Source organism: Dendronephthya gigantea, unplaced genomic scaffold (genome assembly GCF_004324835.1).
Source record: "Dendronephthya gigantea isolate DGI-Jeju-01 unplaced genomic scaffold, DenGig_1.0 000022F, whole genome shotgun sequence".
In the NCBI taxonomy this organism is placed as follows: Eukaryota; Metazoa; Cnidaria; class Anthozoa; order Malacalcyonacea; family Nephtheidae; genus Dendronephthya; species Dendronephthya gigantea.
This window is the reverse complement of record NW_021163032.1, coordinates 1,938,250-1,961,484: the sequence shown is the minus strand read 5'-3', so window position 1 is coordinate 1,961,484 and position 23,235 is coordinate 1,938,250. Positions and strand designations below refer to the sequence as shown.

Sequence of the window (23,235 nt, the reverse complement as noted above, 5' to 3'; positions counted from 1 at the left end):
GCAGAAAGCCATATGGATTTTATTTTTGAGTGGCAAATACAGCTGCCACGAACGAGAACATAAAACCATATCTTGTCGCGACCGCTTTATATTCTATTTCAACTGAACAGATAAATCTATATATCAGCGTTTGAAATCTTTCTGTAGCCTTATTGTTAGGAGAAAATGCTTTGAAATTGAGACCCCTCATATTGTATTTGTAAATCAATTTTTGTTATGTTTTTGCTTTGTTCTTGCCCGCCAGAGTTAATGATAGTTTTCAGTAGAGGTATTAATATAATTGATATTTTCAATAGAGCACCAAACATGTCCAAATATTTTTTATGAGGCAGCGTTTTTGCAAGTCAAAACTATACGAAAAATACATTACAAGCCTATTTTTGACTGGAGAATATATAATTTTGTATGCCTTTCGAATTCAGTTAATATTAATTAAAACATTTAGCCATCAACGAATGACTTGTGACCTCACGCAAACTATGCTCGTATATCAAATATTTATCCAAGATGTTCCGATAGCAACGATTTTAAGGCAAAATATTTCAAGAACCAAGACAGTGTGCTGTTGTACGAAGGCCAAGTAATAGTAATTTGCTCAACCGTTATTAAAAAGCAATAAACTAGCGATAGGAGTTTATGCATGCCTAATATTGTTTAATCTTTGGGTTATATCAAACTAAAGGGTTTTCTCCAACTAATTTAGAGTCAACATTAGAAAAACTATTGTCCGTTAGTTAGCGCTATCGTTAAAATATTACAATGTCATAAGGTTCTTTCGAGTGAGAAAATTGAAAAGTATATATGTTGCCATCATTTTTACCACTAATAACATCATTATAACCAATAATGTGTCAGTTGCTTCACCTTGGTCCAGGGTTCCTCGATCGAGGTAACTCTATTGAGTTCGGTGCTTGTGGTCTTATTGAAATTGGCCGATGGATGCAACGCCTAAATAGATGTTTGAAAGCTTCCTTGTATTTTCGGTCGAGAAAGGCGTAAATAATAGGATTGCACAGACTGTTGAACAGCGGGAGGATGCTGAAGACCATTCTAATTGTAAACATCCGATAGTTGTGGTGTATTGAACGGGAATTCGTGTAAAGAAGATTCGGAAAATGGTAGTGAAGTATGACCCAAATAATGTTGGGACCCCAACAAATTATGAATACACCCACAACGATCATCAACATTTTGATAACTTTCAGGTCTTCATAAAGCGCCGTTCTTTGGCTTCGAGTTTGGCCCAGTTCACCATTTCGCCGCATTTTTTGTCGCTTATGCGCCACGAGAAAAATTAGAACGTACATGACCGCTATGACTCCAGTGGGGACAAAGAACATGCCAATTATCATAAAGGTATAAAAAGATTTCGTTTGATCAAAGTCAGCCTCAGAGCAAGAACTTGCTCCAGAAAATAGGATTCCGATGCTTCCTGAACGTGGTGTGGCTGCGTAGCTGGCAATGCAAGATGAAATGAAAACAATAATGAAAATTAATTTCAGTGATGTGGAAGTTGTCATTCGGGTCATATACTGAAGTGGTTTGCTGATTTTGAGATATCGGTCAAAACTGATGAATGTTAGGGTGTAAATAGATGTTGTTAACGCAAAGGTATCAATCCACACAACAAAACGGCACAGATGGATTGACATCGTTCGTTGCCGTACACGGAGATCCAGTTTGTACGCCTTTATTGGTGCTAAAAACAAACCAACCAAAAGATCAGCGACAGCCAGACAAGCGATGAAATATTTATTTGGTTGATGAAGACTTCTTTCTCTCCATGTCGCAACCAAAACCAAAGTGTTTCCAAGAATTGTGAAGACGGCAATAAAAATAAGTATAATTTTTTCTGAATGTTCAAGTTGGTTCACGAATGTTTTTAACTTCATGAGATCGGCTTCGGTCCAATTTCCTTCCTGATTGGTCTGATTTTCAATCATTTTGTTGATCCTAGTTGATAAAACATGAAAGACCGCATCAGTCAAAGTTCGACACACCATAAAACAACGTTGGCCAGAGATTTATGCCCCTGCATAAATTAATGCAGGGGCATAAATGCGTCCAAATTAATTCATATAGGATTACATTCAGGGGTGTGCCTACGCTTTTGTTTCACGTCTTGTAAAGCAACGTTAGTAAAACTACTCGCTTCAAACCAGAATTTAAAACAACTTTATTCTATCTTTTTGTTCAAATCAGCAAGAAACTGACATTGAAATACAAGCGAAGACCGTAAAGAACAGTCAAATCTTGAACAGACAATGTCCCTCAAGATTTCGAAAATGCCTAATCTCCAATTTCCAAAGCTCTTGTGAATTTATAATCCACGTTAGCTAACAGCTGTTTCCAAGCGCGATAACATAGTTAAATTTTATCATATGCAAAAAGACAGATTTCAAACAAAAGCGGTGGCAAAAAAGCCGGTCTCGTGACATTTTAAAATCAATAGAAATCCACCCTAAAGATTTTTGTGCCTTTTGTAACAAATATGCCATCGGCTTATGATTTCGTACGCCCGGAAACGAGTAAATCTACATCGATACGGTTATGTGCACGATACCTGCAAGTATTTTTCAACTGTGGATTTTTCCTCTCTTCCTGATGCTTTTAAAATCCTATATAGGTAAAATAATCCTGGCCTGTCTTGATATTAATTTCTGCTCGAATGAACGTAGTCGAAACACTAGGTAAAGCTGTGCAATTCCATACAACCTTTTTATAATTAAATTTATGGAAAATAGGACCTTAAATCCTTGTCTGAGATGTTCCTTGAAGGAAAGATTTCCCTTTAGCATCACGCGTCTCTATATTCTTAAATGTATTCACTGAAATAAACGGAAACATTCAACGACATTGTTTAAATAAGCCTCAGCATTACCAATTTAAATCATTCTATGGCGTAACTGTGTTTGCATAGATTGAAAACATTGAAATTCGCATCTGGGACAGCTGAAAGAATGAAGCATTTTTCATATTGTATTTTCAAATACTTTTTACAACCTTTTCAGAGTCGTTTCTCTTCATATTTCTATCACTTTATTAGAAATATTATATGCAAAGTATAATTATATAACAAAACAAGGCAATAAAACATTCCTGGCTGATCATTTTCAAAATGTTACACCTAATAATACAGGTAACATCTTACTTAGTCCAATTAATCCATGTGTCAAATCTCATCAGTGGAAACAGCTTATAAGAAAACAAAGAATGAATATTTAATGACATAGTAAGTAAATATCGCCAATCAAGCCGCCATATTCATTATATCTTACATTCTTATTTACGAATGTAATCTCTGACAGGTAATACTTGAACTTATGAAACCGGTGAACTTAGACCTTTATTTTAAACCTTAATTTTTTATTCAAACATGAATACATTATCAATGTCGTTTCCAGATACATATAATTATTATAATTGTGGAAAAACAGCAACAATGATAGTTTGTTGAAATATAATTGAATACATTTTTTTCCTCCAAGAAATTTAATGTATATTATGTTATTTACCGGCTGCGATGTCCGGGTGAAAAAAAAACGGACCGAGGTCATAAAACTATCTTTATGGGGAGCACTATATTGTCTATTTATGCCTAGTTTCTATTAACTCTTAATCGTCATAAACACGTAATTTGCACCGATGAGAAATATCTGAATGTAAATTTGTCATCATTTCTGTATTTAAATCGGTCATTGTTGACTGCACACTATAATCGAAATATTCTATTATATCAGTCAGAGGTTCAGACACTCACGATGAAATGGAAACCAAACATTAGTTCCTCAGCAAGATTTGTTTTTGCATCAAGTTATTTCATCCATTTCTCTCGCGACGTAACTCGGCTACCTGTTGTCGTCTTCTTTTCCCTGATCGACACATAATTCGGCGAGACAGACGTCTGAAAGCTTCTCTGTACGTTTGGTCCAGCCAGGCATATATTATCGGATTGCACAGGCTGTTCAACAATGGAAGTATGTTTGCTACGAACGAGATTATGATGATTGTTGACTCGTCACCTCTGTCAAACAGGTTTGGTTGGAAGAAATATAATAACACCAATATAAACCAAGGTCCCCAGCAAAATATAAACACTCCCATAACGAACAACAGCATTCTTATCAGTTTCATGTCTTGTTGAAGAACAGTACTAGTACGTTGGCTCTGATCATTTAAAGCTCGACCCAGCTCTCCGTTCCGCAGCCTTTTTTGTCGTTTGTGAGCAACAAGAAAGATATGAACGTACATGATCAGTATGCCTGTGGTCGGCAGGAAAAATGCGCTTATGGACAAGAAAGTGTAGAATCGTTGAACGGTTTCAGGATCGGCTTCAGAGCATGCACCGGTCCCGGAAAATAAAATTCCCCCGCTTCCCGAATGAGGAATGGCGGAATAAGTGGCGAAGGAAGCTGAAATCAAAACAATAATAAAAATTATTTTCAACGATGTGGAAGTTGTCATTCGCGATTTGTAATGAAGTGGTTTGCTGATTTTGAGATATCGGTCAAAACTGATGAATGTCAGGGTGTAAATTGACGTCGTTAACGCAAAGGTATCAATCCACACCATGAAACGACACAAATGAACAGAGTTCCGTGATTCTTTCGCATAGAGTTCAGAGAACGTCAATGGTGCTATAAATAAACCGGCCAAGAGATCAGCGACAGCGAGATAAGCAATGAAATATTTATTCGGTTGATGAAGGCTTCTCTCTTTCCAGGTCGCGACCAAAACCAAAGAGTTCCCCAGAATGGTAAAGATGGCGATAAAAATATATAAAATTTGACCGGTTAATTGTATTAGTTCCTCTAATTCAGCAACCTTCGTCGAATTCTCCATTTCTGATCATATATCATGGTAGAAATACCCCCCAGTCTCGTGAATCTGAAATATGAAACAAGTATAGGATATACAGTTAAACAAAGTCAAATAAGCCATATTTAGTTAAGGCATTAAGTGGTGATTGAGGAACTTCCTAAAGTGGTGTGATAAATGGAGGGTGCATATTCAAATATTTGCGCTGCCTGACAGTGTTGTAAGTTCTTGCGCTTACGGCTTACCAAAGAAAAGAAGCCCGTCAAAAAGAAAAAATATATATGAATATGCAATATAAATACCGCATCTACTTCCAGGGTTGTTTTTAAATATACACGTCCTGACGTTTCGAAATATAAGGCCTCTATTCGGGAACCTATATTCGTAGAATCTCTTGTCATACAGCCACATAACGTTCTTGCAAAAGTCCTTACCTTAGGTCGAAACGCTGAGAGGTTTTATATTGGCACTATAGGCAGTTTTGTTGCCACATTCGCTAAGCAGTATTCGAATTAAGACGCCGCCACACCATATAGCTGCTCCTTCGTGATTTTGGAACGGCGGATGTAGAGTTGCAATTTATAATTCAGCGTTAAGCCTGCTGATTCATCTATATATCTTTTATTATTTTCTAGTGACAATCTATTTAGCTGAGATTAAAATAATCGCCACCTGCATGTGATGTAGATTTTAATAATTCCTCCAATTTTACTACTGTCTCATTCCTTTTCCATGTCGGAGTTATTTTTTGTTTAATTTAAATTTTCATCTACTTTTATTAGCTATACTTTTAATTGATATTCCATGTGTATAGCTATATTATAGATTTTATAATTCTTTCCATTTTATATTTTCCGGCTGCATCGATTTTCTCAGTACGATCTCAATCTAAATTGATAAGTTCCATGCAGACCTTTATAAAATATCTGTACTCTGACGTATTTGCGTTGTTCCTGATCAGACAACGTGAGTGCATTCAGCAAAACAGCATCGATCATAACCAAGGTAAAGGTCTATGGAAATTGAGTGGCAATTTCACGCTGAAATATTTTGGTAATTTAAAGGGTTTTTGCCACTCGCGAACATAGAATCCATATCTTCGAGCCAAATGTGTATTGTTCTGTTTATTATATCGACTAAATTATGAGTGACAAAAATACACGCAAAGACGACCTCGAAGACGACAAGTCTATAAGCCGCGAAAGACCATTATAAAAGCAAAAATTTTTTTACATTATAGCCTAAACATTAAAGAAGAATAAATTTTACTTATCTAAAGTGTTTTCGTTTGTATTTCCAACGTTAATTTCGTTTTATATGCGAACCAAAGACAATTTGTATTTTCACAACAACAATGAAAATGGCGGGAAAATTTTGAAACACGTGACATACGGAAAATACGAGCACCGAACCCCGGATGTAATGGCGTGTGAGTTCTACGAGTGTTTTAGTTCTCAGGAAAATACCCCTGTTCATATAATAAATTTGTGTAATGCATGCAGTGCACTCCATGTGAACTGTAATGATAACTCGCTCGCCATTTGAAGCAGAATTTGACGACTAGTGCTAGTGAACTGTACTGCATAATACAACTGGAACGATAAATCCAAAAATGCAGCCAAGCCTCTAAACTACTTTGATTGGATGAAGCCGATTTGAAACTTATTTCAATACTATATATACCGAATACTGCATACCGAATACTTTTTCTGAATGTGCAATTTAAATTATGTTAAACAGAGATCTTCCCGCCCATAATTCATAGGATTAATAATATATGAAAGGTTTTCTTTTCAAATATGAATTTGAAGGAGTTAATTTTAGCTTGTTTGGCGTCACGTTGGCGTTACACTCCTTATTGCCAATTGCATGCATGTAGATAACAAATGATTTTTATCGCGATGACAAATGATTAGCCACTGATCTATCTAAAAGCCTGTAGTGTTCCTATATTTATTTTATTCAAATTTTAAAGCGCCTGGGAACGAGGCTGGCAAAATGTCGCAACATTCTGGCGGACTAACCCCATTAGATGAGTAGATGAGCTTGGCTGAACACATTTTGAAAAGAAAGCGATTGCAAAAAAAACGATCGCGCGACATTTTGCACTGAATGGAAATGCACCCTCAGTCTTTAGTATAATAACAAAGATGACTGTTGAAAATTGCTGCCACTGATTGGTCGAGCGACCTCGGATTGTTACGGTATAATCGCTTAAGCGCACTTTAATATAGAAACGGATAAAATAATTTGACTCTTTAGCCCAATTTACATCCGCCTTCGGTGAATAATTGTTAAATATAAATGCGATAATATTTAATATATATACACCCATTTGCAAAAACGTTGGCCGCAGATAGATAGATAGATAGATACTCGAGATCTAATTAGAATTGCATATGTTGTGTAATATTATAGAAATCCCATGCAAATGTAATCATATGCAATTCTAATTAGACTTCGAGTATCTATCTATCTATCTGCGGCCAACGTTTTTGCAAATAGGTGTATATATATATATATATATATTATATATTATATAATATATATATATATAGATATTATATATTATATATATATATATATATATATATATATATATATATATATATTTAAAAATTTATCAATTTTAAAATGCACAAGAATGCACTTAGCTGCAAATGGCAAAGATGCCCTTTCACTTTAAATAATTGCATTCTATATCTTACGTAGAAGTGAACTTAACTACAAGAATTCACTTCAAAGGATTACATTCTAGGAATATATCTTACATAGAAGCTTCAAAAATAACATTAAAGGATTATATGTTACATAGAAGCTTCAAAAATAGCACACAGGTCTGGTGAAAAACGTCCGGACACCGAAATCATCCTAAGAAAAACACGATGAAACTGAAGTTCAACAGACAATGTTTAGCAAAACTTATTTACTATATGCGCCGCTACAAAAGAACCCTTTCACACCAAATTCTGTCCTCCCCTCTCAAAAACGTTATAGCCCCCCCCCTTCGTCCTGGCATCGTTCCAGTGTCCCTGTAAATGGGAGGATTAACTTGTCACAGCATTAACTGTTGAATTTTTCAAATTAAGTAAAATGTGCTCGGTTGAACGAGGCCTTGAATGCCTTTGTAAACAGTTTTGTATTTTGAAAGTTGCATGTAAATTTGTTTCAACTAGTCTGCTGTCGTCTCGTTCGATTTACAAAAAGAAAGATATAAATTGACTGTAGTTACCAACCTGTCAATATTGCAAACGATTTAAAAACGTTGATTCCAAGAAAGCATTCAGAGTCTGCCCGGCATGTTATAGTAAGATGTTATCAACGTCTGCACTCTGGTAAGAGACTGTTGGAGTCATGCGCGCGTCCAATGATAATAATATATAAATCTGCCTCTGCGTCGCTTCCGTCTCATTACAACCTCAACTAATACGCTAAATTACTATAATCTTATTACGATAAGACAAAATGTAATTTTATCAAAACAAACTTCTCAGGAATACGGACTCAGCCTGCAATGAACTTCTTGATAGCATCACCACTGTTACATTATCCTGTTGTAAGTTCTTGATGTTATAAGTTCTTGATGCACAGCGTTGATATAGTAATTTTGTAAGCTTGTTTGTGGAGACATCAGGTGAATTTAGTTTTCCAGAGCTTTCAGTCCAGGGGACCATAATTAGTTGGTCCGGGCTTACAGACCAAAAAGCTTTGCAAAACTGTTAATTCACGTGGTGTTTCCACACACATGCAATCTGATTAATTGAGAGGAAAATTTCGACATACAGTTATATTTTGACGGGTTATAGATTCTATAGATTGCTATAGGTAGACAATTTTACGTTAAAATCCCATTAGTCTAATATTATTGGGTGTAGAAAAATTGCATGCTGGCAGTGAAATTGCATAACGGGCGTTTCTAGTATATATGCATGTATAAGAAAATTAAATTACATTAAGTCATTTATCTTTAAATTGTAATAATTTACGTTACGCCCTATAAATATCGACTACTTGCATGTTGTTGAGGTTCTCGTGGATAAATAAAGTATATATGCATGTTTGTATATATGTCATTAAAGCGAACGTCCTTTCTAAGACAGATTATTTGCATGAAAAATCACTACAATTGAATTCAATATTACAGGTTAAAAATTGCACATAAATTGTTAAAATAGAGAGGTGCGGTATATATAAAGCTTTGTTTAACGCAGTCGTAGAATTCTGAAATCAAGACAAAGATATGTCACTGCACTCAGCATTCTTATGATATCGTCATTCTAGGTACATTTATGCGGCATATTTATGCACTCTGACGTTTCCAAACTTTATGAGTTATAAGGTATTCAAAGGCAAAGGCAAAGCTGTGTTGTATATTACACAAGGTGCTCGAGTAAAAGCGGAATATTCACATTGACGCAATTCTTTTTCACAGTAGTTAAAAAAATTATCATTGGAGTTCACATGTTTTGAACTTCTAGAAGCATAGCTTTTGTTAAGTTTTAAACTACTTCCAAAAAAAACGACGTCAGTGTGAATATAATTTTAGCGCATGCATAATTAATTAATTCGGGTTCCGGTTTTACAGGAACAGCCTGTATAACAATGCTATTGCCGGATGTTTTGGCGTACTAGGAAGAACTTCGTCGACAAAATGTAGTTATCGATTTACTTTGCAGGAAATTAATTTATCAGCGGTCAGCGCATTCACGTATTAGTGTGAATTATCATGAATAGTCAAATTGTCTGCATAAAAATCAGGGGCCGGTTGTATGAAAACCGGATAACGCTATCCACCGGATAGTGGGTTTTTCAACCGTTCTAAAAATGCTCGAAAAGCGATAAAATTTCATCTTTGGAACCAACAATTATTCAAGAGGATCCTCGATTTTGGAATATACTGAGATTTAATCAAAGTTATATCCAAAAACGGGCGATTTTAAAGCGATTGAATAAACCACTATCCGGTGGATAGCGGCTATCCGGCTTTCACAACCGGCCCGTGGATGTATGTTTTATTGATGTCAATATTTCTTATACTTTGTTTCTCACAGAAATAACTAAAAAATAATTTCACAACTTGATTTCTAAAGGATTTGCTGAGCTAAAGTTCTGAACATGAAAATTTGTTTGAAAACCCCGTGCGGTTGTGTGAATATTATGTATGAATATACGCATGAATATTATTTCAATAAAGCTTTTGTGTTTACACATTATATAAAATAAGTATAATTATTTTAACAACATGGGAGTTCTTGCAAGCTTAGGAAACAGCAAGCCAGTGAAACACCAGTTTACGCAGCACGTCAGGTTTAAGAATATTAAAGATAATAGTCATGGGTAAAATAGTTCCTGGTGGATAAAGTCTTCAATGAAGTAGAGATTTTGAGCGTTCAACGTAAAAAGATATTGAGAAATTAGCGTGTATGACAATATATCTTAAAGACTTAATGTAGGAAATCGAAACTATCTTAATGCCGGACATTTTGCGTCTGTGGGTTAAAATTACACCTTACCTGAAATTATGCTGTTCTTAACTTCTGTTTATTAGAATGATTAAGCATTAGGAATTTCACTGCCGATGTCAAAAGTTGTTCAGAATAAAGTTATCAAACTTTGTCTCCAGTGCCAGTGCAATTTTATGTGGTTATAAACGAAAAAATAAGGCGACAGCGTATTCGCATAGCATGCATGCATTGCCTCGTGAAACAAGAAATTCTTATCTTTACTAATTGCATATTAAGCAATGCAAAAGGCTAAAAAGTAATGTTTTCTAATAGGATCACTGACTCGTTAAAACGAGGCGTTCCACATGCTTATTCCTATTGAAAATTGAAAATGAAGGGCGATTATTACCGGTACCTCGTCGATGCCTTTCCCGACCAAGATGACAATTAGACGGATTCAAGGAAAAGGCGTACGAAATGGCTCAAAAGCTTAGTCAAAAGCTTTTGTGTACGACACATCCCATCCGACTTGGTTTGGCGCTGAATTTCTCCGTATTTTATTACGACATCGAGGATTCCCAAGAAAAAGCTTGCTCGATCGTTGGCTAAAAGCCTAAAACTGAGTTCGATGACGCCATCACCGAGTTAGATAAAGTGAAAGAGGATACATATTCAACAAGTATTCGTAATACTTGTTGAATCAAGACATATATCTTGTTAAGGATTTTAACTTTCTCACCTTCTGCATAGACTCTTACAAGTTGTCAGTTCATCGACAAAAGCCTACTTAATATGGCTTATCTCAAAAGTAAAATGAATGCATTCCGGGCAGTACTGTGCCATCTTTCCTCTCATATAATATGTGTCCCATATACGTCCAGTTGTATTCGTATATATCCTATATCATATATGGATCTTTAGAACTATTTTCACCTCTTTCCCCCGATATTTTCCTATGTCGTGTTTTTTTTGTCCAACTGATTTTAAAGAATCTGGTAAATAATGTATTGTTGTTATATCTGCATGGGCGAAATAAATAATTACATAGGCAATGGCGTTGTCCCATCACGAGAGCTATTTATCTGTTACATATATATTGTTTGTGTACATAGTGGCCCTCATGAAAATAAGCATCAGTTATCAGACGTGCATAGGACGACATGTCAAACTTAGTTTTATCTACCGATAATTTTATCTATCGATTTTTGGCTGCGGATAACAGTTTGATCCTAGAGTTTTTACAGCATCCAAGTTCTTTCTGTCGATGGAATATCTTTATACAAGTGTATGTCATATATCAGCCACAGTATATATATAATTTATACTGCTGCTGATGTAAAATTTTGTCACAAACGCTTATTGCATGATTTAGGTAACATCTGGTCCCGGAACAGCTGTAATGATATCTACGATATATCTATATTATCATTATCTCTACCGACTGCAAGATGCATATTAATCAGATTGTTAGGTACTATTCTATACCTCAAAAAGGGCTGTGTTTTTGGCTTGTGATTTACACTAATTGGTCTGTTTACAGTAATTTTTTTAACCAAATAGGCCTGATAGAAATCTGCATACAAATAGATTATAGGCTATCAGTGTTTCTATACAAACGAATGAATACTCTTATTTCTAACATAATTTCCCTTGCGGAGGATTAATATACAACCGTCCCCAGACAAACCACGGACCCCATGCAAAAGATGAAAAGCCAAAACGATGCAAATCACTTTCATGCATGCTTTGATGAAACGAGTTTTTTGGTTTAGATTACCGGAGGTTTTACCCATGCAGTTCGCCATTTCGCAGCATTTTTTTTCAGACGCAACTGATAAAAATTACTTTCAGCGATTTGGATGTTGTCACTTGCGTTTATACTGAAGCGGCCTGCTGATTTTGAGATGATGATGACCGTGAGTGTAGAAGAGATTGATACTGAAAACGGGTCCAGGTGAAGGAATTGAACGATAGAGATGGATCGACAACTGTTCTCTGACCAATAGCTTTAAAGGTGCAACGAAAATTTCCGCCAAAAGATCGGCGGCCGCCAGGCACTGCCAGGCAATGAATCATGTATTTGCCTGCATGGTGAAGATTTTCTCTCCATGTCGCAACCAAAACCAAAGTATTTCCAAGAATCGTAAAGATGGCAATTAGGGAGCATATAATTTTTACGGACAATCTTAGTTGGTCTCGGAATTCTTCCATTTTCAGTCGGTCATTCTTCATTGACAAAGTCAAAGACAGTAGCGTTCTATTCGTTTGATTGCGTATTGCACAGATAGTATTTGTAATAAAGTTTAGACAGCATGATTGCAATCATTAAAAATAATTTCGGAAGGTGCTGTTTAATGAAAGTCTGGTTTTACGAATTCAATTAAAGTATCCATATTAAAAAATTCTCATCACCTTATAAAATGATCGCTTACAGATCGCTTATCAGTGCGGGCTTTTGCTACAGTTCCAGCTATGATGGAAGTTTGCCAATGACTTTATGCTTATAGAGATGTAAATTGCCTGCAAAATTTGCATATATAATAACGCACAGTTCTGGAGCGCACAACAACTGAACAACTGTGTATTCTTACTAACATTAACTAGTAACTACATCCCTGGCGCCGGTTGTATCAAGCCCGTTTAAGCTTAAACGGTGGTTAAGTTCAAAATAGGAAGCAAGTCTATCGTTTTATTCAACAAGCAAACTAACGCCTGTATTCAAAAAGCTCACTCACACTCATACTCATCGAGTGTGACATATAAATTTCGTTAATGCTGATCAATGAGAAAGTTCTCTCTGAATAGATGGAAAGATATAAGGTAAATCACTGAAAATCAAGCCCCTGTTCGGCCGAAAATACCGCCATTGAAACGTTATGAGAAGATTAAGATCTCCCACTCAATGAGTTTGAGTGTGAGTGAGCTTTTAGAATACAGGCGTAAGACCTGTATTCAAAAAGCTCACTCACACTCATTGAGTGTGACATATAATTTTTTTTAATGCTGATGAATGAGAAAGTTTTCTCTGAATAGATGGAAAGATATAAGGTAAATCACTGAGAATCAAGCTCCTATTCGGCTAGAAATACCGCCATGGAAAGGTTATGAGAAAATTAAGATCTCCCACTAAATGAGTTTGAGTGTGAGTGAGCTTTTAGAATACAGGCGTAAATGTTTTAATTTTAACCTTAATACAAAAATACGGTTTACAACTACATATTCAGTGCATAATATTCAAGTTGATTCATTCGAAAGAGATGTAAGAGTGTTCTTTAATTTTGACTTATCCACCGTTTAAGTAAGCTAAACGGGCTTGATACAACCTGCCCCAGTATATTTTTTCTGAGATATATGTTAATCGAAGCTCTTCCTGTGCAACGAGGCTTATGGGCGACCAAAGATGTGCATAATTGCTACTCTAGCTACAACTGGCTTTCGTGGTAGGTCTCTCGTGGGTTGCTTCTGCATGTGCAATTCGTATGTGTGTTAATCATGCAATTTAGAAAAATAAAGTAAAAAGAGCAATATTCATACCTATATACTTCACTGTGTCAGTGTCTTTGATTTCGACTTTATATATGTTGCTGCGTGTCCTTCAAAAGTATGTTTAATAAACAACGAAGCCCTCAAATTTTGCACTATCGTGTCTTTAATTAATACTTCAAATTAATTAGCATGATTGACACTTCGATAGTTCGATGCTGTTCACATATCAGTCCTACAGTTTTAAACATATCTTTTTGATACTCTCGTTGATAAAGGTCATGTTAAGGCCCTGTCACACGGTGCGATTTTTCCTGCGACTTGCAATGCAATTCTTCTTTTGAAAGATGTAAATCTCGCAACTACCAAATTTTTGTCTTTACTCCAAGGTGTTTCTTTGATACGCTTGCATTTTGAACTATGATTTTGAAGACTCTTCACTAATTTATATCTCAAATTGCACCGTGTAACATGGCTTTTACGCGGTTCAATTTTTCTTGCAACTTGCAATGCAATTCTACTTCTAAGAGATGTAAATTAGTGAAGAGTCTTGCAGAAGAAAAGTGCATGAAGTGTAATAAACACGAAAGTTTCGTTGCTCCCAAATATACATCTCTCAAAAGTAGAATTGCACTGCAAGTCGCAAGAAAAGTTGCACCGTGTAACAGGGCCTTAAAATGCCTGTTTTTTATATTTGAAGCGGGGAACCGATTGATGCCTATATAGTTCTACACTCGATAGCTATATATAAAATGCCCTGGATATTCTTGCACGAATATATTTTTAAATAGCGGCGGCAGCGGGGTACTTGGTGTTATACCCATGATTGTCTCGGTCGCCATAATTATTCTGACGTCTCTCATTACTATTCTGTGCTTCGCTTATTATTATTCTGTACCGTCGGTCAAAATTATCTGATGTCATCATTACTATTCTGTGCTTCGCTTATTATTATTCTGTACCGTCGGTCATAATTATCTGATGTCATCATTACTATTCTGTGCTTCGCTTATTATTATTCTGTAGGGTCGGTCATAATTATCTGACGTCTCTCACCAAATTTCTATCAAATTACAGCAGTTAATTTGCAGCAAATTTGCATATGAATAGGAAAAAAGCTTTTTTTACTTGCCCTGCACTTTGCCCAAAGAAAAATGCCAAAAATTCGCGAGTCGAGTCTCAATCAACTCCTACACATGAAAAATTGCAATAATGGCATTTGAAGATAGCCATATGTCGGAATTAAATAATCGCATGAAGTCTGTCCTAGCTACGTAATATCATGTAATAATGAATGCACGACATGAATTTATCATATTCATGTATTTTCAGACCAACATCTTTGTTCTTTATTCCTATTCCAGCATAGTCATCTGTTTTAAATGAGACTCAACGCACGTTATTGCAGTCTCCTTATCTCTGATTAGAAATCATTTCATAATTGACTATTTCACCTATAAAACGAAGACACCCAGCTTTTTTAATTACTCTGTACTTAATAGGTTCGTGCGTCTTGACTCGTCTCGAACAACGCCTACACAGGGCATCATTTCAATAATGGCATTTGATTTTGGCATTTGATTTTGGCATTAGAGCAATGTTGGTATTTACCCATTGAGTCTTGTGCTAACTACGTATTTATGTAACTGATTGTAAGTCTGATAAGTAAATCTATGAAATCTATCAAAGCTAGTGCGTTTTCGTGACACACGAAGTCCAGTTTCTTACTTATCTCGAGTTTACTTATGTCATCACACAATTAATTGATTCACTGGTCCATGCATTGCATGTTAATTGACTCAATCGGAAATATAAAAATATATCACAAAGACAGGAATATTCTAAAGCATTCCAACTTCTTCCTTTCTGGGTCCTTTTCTCCCACCGGGTTAACGGTTCACCTCATTCCTTTCAAAAAAGACAGTTATGTAAATTACAAACTCCCAAATTTCTTAATCTATATTTTTTTATTTTAACAGTATATTTTACTGTAACGTCTTTCTGTAGTAATAAACATAATAAGCTAGATTACCCTTAAACTACTTTTGAGTTAAAAAAATTATTTTTTAACATGCCCAATCGAACAGATGTAACAATTAGCGCTATATACTTTGTACAAATTGGCGGTAATTAGCATCTCATTTAATAAATGATGGATAGTCTTGAGAGATTGAAAAAAATCTGACCAATCGGATGGCTTTGGCTGCTTTCAGATTGCCAACAAAAGTGCTCGCAGTTTGCATTTTGCGGCAGACACAGTTACAGGTCGAGTGGGAGATCGCAAAGTGAAAATTGAGAAAGGTAAGAAAATATCGATTAATTTTTAACAGCTAGGTTGCAATTGGAATATTCTGAAAGCATATTTAGGTTCTTTGTATGGATGAGGTTCCAGTAAACGCGTAGTGACTTCATAACGGTGTTTCTAGTCGAATACATAAGCTTGACTTGCATGTTTTATCCTGAATCTTGATTTGCATGTTTTAACCTGAGGAAAGACCGGCCCTCTTTGATTGGTCATCTAAAGCAATTTCCCCTTCGAACTCATTGAGTGTAAATGGTCGTTCTGAATGCTGGTGTTAGTTTTAGATTAGAGGTTTAGAGCGTTATTTCACGCTTGCGAGGACGCGAATGCCACATGAGCCTGCCTCGCGGTTTGAAATCAGGGCAAACATCAGGTTAAGATGTAGCATTAGCTAAATCTCAAAATTCAGATGGGTGATAATATTTATCGTCATACACGTATTGGAATCTTCACTCTTCAGCATTTCGCAAGGATTCGCAGTATGACTAGCCAGGAGGTGTGTACCACCAGCACGATTTGCCCCACGCGTGAGCCAAGATTAGCTCAGAAACATTTCGAATTTTCGGTACACAAAAAACCTTTTCAAAGTTTGTTGATGAAAATTGTTGCCACATATTGAGGTGTTTGTAAGATTGGTATGTGAACCGCAAAGCATGAAGCTTTTGATTCAATAACACAAAAGACGAAATTGTTTGGAGTCATTTATCATGCAAAACCTACGCACATAAACAAACACAGTCATATAGTTTTAATCGTACAAGGTCATAGCGACTCTACACATTAAAGAGATCTGGACCGACAGTTTTAAATTATGTTTAATTTTACTGTTTTTAATTCAGTTTTCTTCTTCTATTCAATCTGTCGTGTGCAGAAAAATTGGCAAAATATCTTAATAAAACTAGTTTGTACGTGTCACTTAATTCCGCATCGTTAAACACAAGCAAATATAATCTAGCTTTCCTGTTGTTATAAGATTAATTAATTACCCTGTTTAAGGGAACTCTCCAGTGCATCTGAGACACTTCATAGATCAGTATTAAAAAATGCACCTTAATAGCCATGTACATAGACTTGGGTATGTAGGCACAAATGGCATAAAGACAAACTATTTGGAGCTTTTTTAGGATTCAGGAATTTTGCTATATTGAAAGTTTAACACTAGTCACTATAAACATGGTAATTCACCTACGCCAGTTGGTTGCATGAGATTAGCCTTGACACTAAACCGAACAATTTTTTTAAGTCCAGACAAATTCTTTAAATTGACGCGAAGACGCGGAGTTGAAGCGGTTGGGGGGCAGGATAACCAGGATTGTTTATAAGATGCTTGATTTAACAAATTCCTTGTAGGTATACTTGCGTAGCTCTTTTCTTTTCAGGAGAGATTGCTAACTAAGTGATAATAAGCATAACAAACGGGCAAGGTTAAGAGAAATGAAATTTTCAAAACCGCTTAAATACCTGGGAATACATCTTGGGAAAGGCCTATAGACCATTTCAGCTTGCATGCAAATTAACCATTTCAGATGTTGTGACTATGGAATAGGCAATAAAACTTAATCATTTGAGACCATGTGATTTGAAATAAGATAAATTTTAATTCAGTAATTGCATACAACTGCTGAAAAGGCCTTTTGATGAACCCAGTGCTTAATGCCTTAAGGGGAACTTAAGGGGAACTAAAGGTAAAATTGAGTTTACGATAACTTTAAATCACCATAAATATAGCATTTGATTTATTATTGGACTTAAATCTTTGCTGTCTGCGTTCATTCTCACAAATACTCAAATATGTGAAAAATAACCTGGGCACAACACTAGTCTGTTTTCGTGACAAAGTTTTATGTTCCTAATCTCGTTGAAATAATAACATAATTAACTGTATCACTGACCCATGAACTCGTAATTGTCTTGCAAATCAAAAGATAAAAATATATTACAAGGACAAAGAATGATTTAATATAATTAAATCTTGCTCTTCTGGAAACTTTCCTCCCACCGGGGTAACGGTTCACCACCACGTTCTTTTGAATATGACAGTTATGTAAACAGCGAACTGTCGTTCATCAAAATCTCATCTGATATTTTTAATTCTAACAGGTAGCATTTACTGTAGTGTTGTACTTTACCAGCAAAGACAAACTTCTAAAAATAAAGAGCGTACATTTGTAACTTGTCAAAACGAACAGATGCAAATAAATGTTATGCCGATACCATCTCATTAATAAATTACTGATTTCCCAACGGAAATTCCTTTCTAATTGACCAATCGGATGCCAGAAAGAACCAACGCGTTGGCGGCTTACAAATTGCCAACAAAAGCGCTCGCAGTTTGCACTTTGCGGCAGACACAGTCACAGAACGAGTGGGACATTGCAAAGTGCAAACTGACAGAGGTAAGGGAATTTCGATTAATTATGTTACATGCACACAGTGTTTGAGCCGACGGACTTGTAACGATTTCATGATTGTGTTTCCATTCAGATAAGGACATGATTCAGCAATTTCTACCGTAAATCTTTACAGCAATCTATAAAAGACTCTCCTTTTGGTTGGTAATAACACAATTCCCATGTCACGCTCAAATAAACGTTTTGAATACAGGAGCTAGCCTCGCATTAGGGCGTTTATTAGCGGCTACAATCAACATCTAATTATAACACGTTAAATTGGTTGAAAGTCTGAGTGGAAAATCTCTGTCACATCGTAATGATTGATTTTGTAAATTTTCGTTTCTATCTCATTTAGGGCCTGTTTAAACAGAGCAGTTATCCCGGCTAGGCGAGGTAAAAAGCGAATCACATCAAAGGCCCAACCTGATTAGTCTTTCATTATGAATTAGGCTGTCTTCACCTCGCCTAGCCGGGATAACTCGCTCCACGTAAACAGGTCCTTATTCTTCGATTTGCATTCAATACGGCCAACCTAGGTTTCAATGATTTGAAGTATTAAGTAGCTAGGAAATTCCCAGATGTATGATAATATTAATCGTCATACAAATCAGTAGGCCTTTTTTTCGACGCGACCAAAATGCGACGTATAAGCTAGGCCTGAAGAGATGTTCGAAAATCGCCAGCAGAGCTTTACCACATGCGCGAGCCAAATTAGCTCGGAAACATTTCGAATTTTCGATACACATGACAAGAGGCCTTTTGAAAGTTTGCTAATGAAAATTGCTGTCACCTGTAGAGGTGATTGTAAGATTGGTATGTGATCCGCGGAGCATGACACATTTGATCCACAATTCGAAAGACCGACATTGTTTGAAGTCGATGATGCATGTGCAAAACTTTTGAAGGTATATAGACGCTTTCGTGTAAATTTGATCGTACAAGGTCAGTTTTCAGTGGTTTCAATTCTCAATTCAGTTTTCTTCTCGTCACTCAACGCAAGTGAGTGTTTTCAAAAACGGCTGTTTGTTTAGGAGATATTTCTCCAGTGTATGTGGCAAACACTCCAGTGTATGTGACAAACGTTATGGGTCAGTTTGGAATATTCTCCACTGATAGCTATATTTGTATAGCGTGGAATATATGTTGGCGTTCTGCGCTCATAAGGCAAATTCTTTGTAGGAGGTATAATTATACATGCGTAGCTCTTTCCTATTACGACTTATTTTATGAATAATTATCAAGAACGAAAGTTCACCTACCAAGTAATTGGGAAAAGTCAAATTCAAGTGATTTAATTTCGTGACAGAGTTCAAAATTTGTTTCACAGCCACAGATCATTGTGTACCGGGAAAATGACTGTGTAAGACGCACCCTACAACTTCATAAGATTACTGCCGAATATCCTATCGAATTGTAACTTTACTGTATGTTTAGGAATAACACTTCCACCTTACTCTAATATACATCAAGAAAATAAAAATAAATTATTTATAGATATGATGGACTGATGGTATGACTAGTATACTATAGCAACTTTACAACAGTCGTAGGCTAGATTGTTCGGAACTATTTCGAGTTTTCGATACAGAGGGCTGAGGTGTTTTGAAAGTTTGTTTATGATAATTGTTGTTTCGATTGTTGCCGCCTAACGAGGTAACGTTTGATGTAATAATTCACTGAAAAATATGTTTTCAATTGAAGAACCCGTATCGTTAATGCATCAGTACTATCACTGCTATGCATCTTTTTATCAAATATACCGTATGCAGAGAACAACGATACAACGTTTATAGATTAATTACTGCTTATCGGCTATTATCTAATGCCTTGAAACCTTGCCGCGTAAACGATTTTATTCGAATTAATAATTTGACCAAGCACAAAGGGGATTATAGCAAGCTGTGCGTTTGACCGAATTTGTTCATACGAAGTACATTTTATTGATTTATAGTTGAAAAATGATGCACTTGAAGATATTCGCGTGACTCAGCACTGAAGATCTCCAATAAGTTCACTAAATGTAATTACCGATTATTTTTAATAGACCTTCCAAGTAATTTGATCAAAGAAAATCATGTCTAATCTTTTTGCCGCGTTGGTGGTTTTGTCTCTGGTAGCTATATCTCAGTAAGTCCGCTATAATCACCATTGCTCCAATTTACTCGTCCACCACTACCTCTACCAATATCCAACATAATGACCACCACTAACGTAGGTGTAATTTTGATAATTGTTTCCCGTATTTGTAATATTATTTTTTCTGTACGGACGGGACTTTTTCTTCTATACTAAAATCTTCAGCTAGTTTAAAAAGTAGGAAACAGGCCAAAAAAAAATATATATATATATATATCACATCTTGTAGAAATTGATTTAAAACATACGCGCATCATGTTGATCACCACTAAATACCGTTATCACGATTGCTATCATCACGTGCACAAAGCGTGAATATTTCCTAAACACGTGAACGATGTACATAAGGTTTATAATATTTTATTTGAAACATTTATACCAATTACAATGTAGTTAAATGCACAGCACGATTGCCAATTGAAGTTTTTTGTTCATTTAGAGCCGGAGACCCGTGCGTTAAAGATTGCGGCAAACAATGTACGCCGAGGATTGGGGATGATATTCTCCCAACTAATTGTTGCCCTTATTATGATTGTAAAAGAGCAGCAGACGGAGTTCATAGGTGTCAGGGTAATATGTTCTGTACTTTGCCGGGAAATTTAAAAAGGTAATATACAGATTACGAAACGTCTTCAACCTTTCGTCGAAAAAGTAATTAGAAGTTATTCAGTCTTTGTTTAAAATAACTACCTCAGGGTAAGAAAGGGATATTTTAGAAATATAATTCGCGCATGCGTGGAGGTTGTGGACATAATCTTCAAGATAAGAGTAAAGATCAGGTTCAAGCTGATTAATATTCAGATTGTTATAGTATTGTGAAGATTGAGTCGATTTTTTTTGTTTCTCCTAGGCTTAATGCGTTTTTAGATGACCTCAAAAAGCGCGAAAACGAAGAACAAAGGTAATTAATACTGATTATATTGACGCTCAGCAAATTGCATTTTTGTCTCAAAGAACTGAATATTTTGCCCCACTCCCTATTCCCTCGATCACAAAAAATTCAATGACCCGCTCACGTGCAACGAGTGAAAAGAAGCATTTTTGTGGGGAGCGAGGAGGCGTTTCACCCCGCTAGATAAGCCGTTGTAGGTGACTACTAAGTGTATTCGAAACGTCTTTAATATTTATTTGGAAAAAGTATTTAAGAGTTATTCCAGTCTTTGTGTAGAATAACTAAAAATTACCTCCAGTTACTGGGAAAGGCTTGCAACGTCTGCGCATGCGGCAAGTTGGATATTTTAGAAATATAATTCGCGCATGCGCGCAGGTTGTGGGCATAATCTTTATGATAAGAGTAAAGATCAGGTTCAACCGTTCAAGTATGATTGATATTCTGGTTTTTATAAAACTGTGAAGATTGAGTCGATTTCTTTTGTCTCTCCTAGGCTTAATGGATTTTTAGATTACCTCATAAAGCGCCGCGAAAACGAAGCACAAAGGTAATTAATAATGATATTGACGCTCAGCAAATTGTATTTTTGTCTAAATGAAATATTCTACCGTCCCCCTCCCCCCTTTTCCCTCGCATGACAAAAAATCAATTATCCGCTCACGTGTTGGGAGCGGAAAGAGGCATTTTTGTGGGAAGCGAGGAGGGGTTTAACCCCGCGAGATAAGCCGCCGCTATAAGTGATTACTAGGTGATCGTATGGAAGGGTTCAGAATGACAGAAAAAGTAGGAATTTCGTTTTGGAACAATCAGAAAATTTGTTTAATTTTCACTACCCATGCAATCGGAATGCATTAACACTGGCTACCTCCAGTGAATAGGGTTTATTTTTTACTATTTTACATGAAGTATGACTTCCAGAAAAATGTACTCAAATGGGTTGGTTCAAAACGCATTTCCTTTTCGTTGAATTGCAGTTCAGAGTAGTTGGATGGGATATCATTTCCAGTCAATTTTGTTTAGTTCAACATCGGAGGGGTGGTGGGTTCTCTAGGGAGATTGCAAATCTCCCAAATCCAAGAAAGGTCACAGGGTTGCCCCTTCAAGCAACATCAGAAAAGGCCGTCCAGGCCTATAACCAACATAATATTTGTTTAAAATGTAATATTTGTTTGTGTTGGGTCCCGAGCGTGCGTGCGTGTGTGAGTGTGTGCGTGCGTGCGTGCGTGAGTGTGTGTGCGTGCGTTAAAGAACACAAGTACAACTTTCTATATTTCTCTTTTCCACAGGAAGCGTGAATTCTTGAAACGAAACAGTGTCGGACAAGCCGGACCTTATTAATCACCAGTAATTCAAGTTTCCTCTAAACTCAGCCGGTTTTTTCAACACAGTTTAGACTTCGACATAAAATAGTGTTATGTAATTAGCTTCGTTATATTTATAAGCATATTTAGCTGCCATTAAAAGTATAACTATCACTACATAATTATCGTCACCAGTCAATGTAAAGTTCTTTTTCTTTTTTTTTCATTTAAATACATAATAATTGCTTGTATGGTGCTATTTTTATTGCCACTGGCGTCATTTTGACGCTCTGTTCACATGAATACGAGAGAATTTTCAGTATTTGTAGTCGCTGCTGTGCCGTACCAGCGGGAGGGGGTGGGAGCCTTTTTTAGAAAAACTCCAACGTGAAAACATTACTATTTTTAGCTGGGGGGCCGATCAGTGTGTTTTAACAACGCAATAATAATAAAAAATTATTCTTGT

At 36.1% G+C, this 23,235-nt stretch overlaps 2 protein-coding genes across 3 annotated transcripts; one reads left to right on the top strand and one right to left on the bottom strand.

Moving 5' to 3' along the window:
* Positions 1–860: 860 nt before the first annotated feature.
* Positions 861–1,943, bottom strand: LOC114522387 (trace amine-associated receptor 5-like). The gene has a single exon (XM_028543057.1). It carries the CDS (start codon positions 1,941–1,943, stop codon positions 861–863), a length of 1,083 nt encoding a protein of 360 aa, XP_028398858.1.
* A 14,005-nt stretch (positions 1,944–15,948) lies between these two features.
* Positions 15,949–23,018, top strand: LOC114522420. 2 transcript variants are annotated; one of them, XM_028543097.1, is made up of 6 exons: positions 15,949–16,046; positions 20,485–20,567; positions 21,016–21,183; positions 21,427–21,477; positions 21,962–22,015; positions 22,755–23,018. In XM_028543097.1, exons 2-6 carry the CDS (start codon positions 20,515–20,517, stop codon positions 22,804–22,806), a joined length of 378 nt encoding a protein of 125 aa, XP_028398898.1. In that variant the 5' UTR covers positions 15,949–16,046; positions 20,485–20,514; the 3' UTR covers positions 22,807–23,018. The 2 variants fall into 2 exon arrangements, with proteins under 2 accessions (XP_028398898.1, XP_028398897.1); XM_028543096.1 differs by lacking the exon at positions 15,949–16,046 and adding an exon at positions 18,372–18,443.
* The last annotated feature ends 217 nt before the right edge of the window (positions 23,019–23,235 follow it).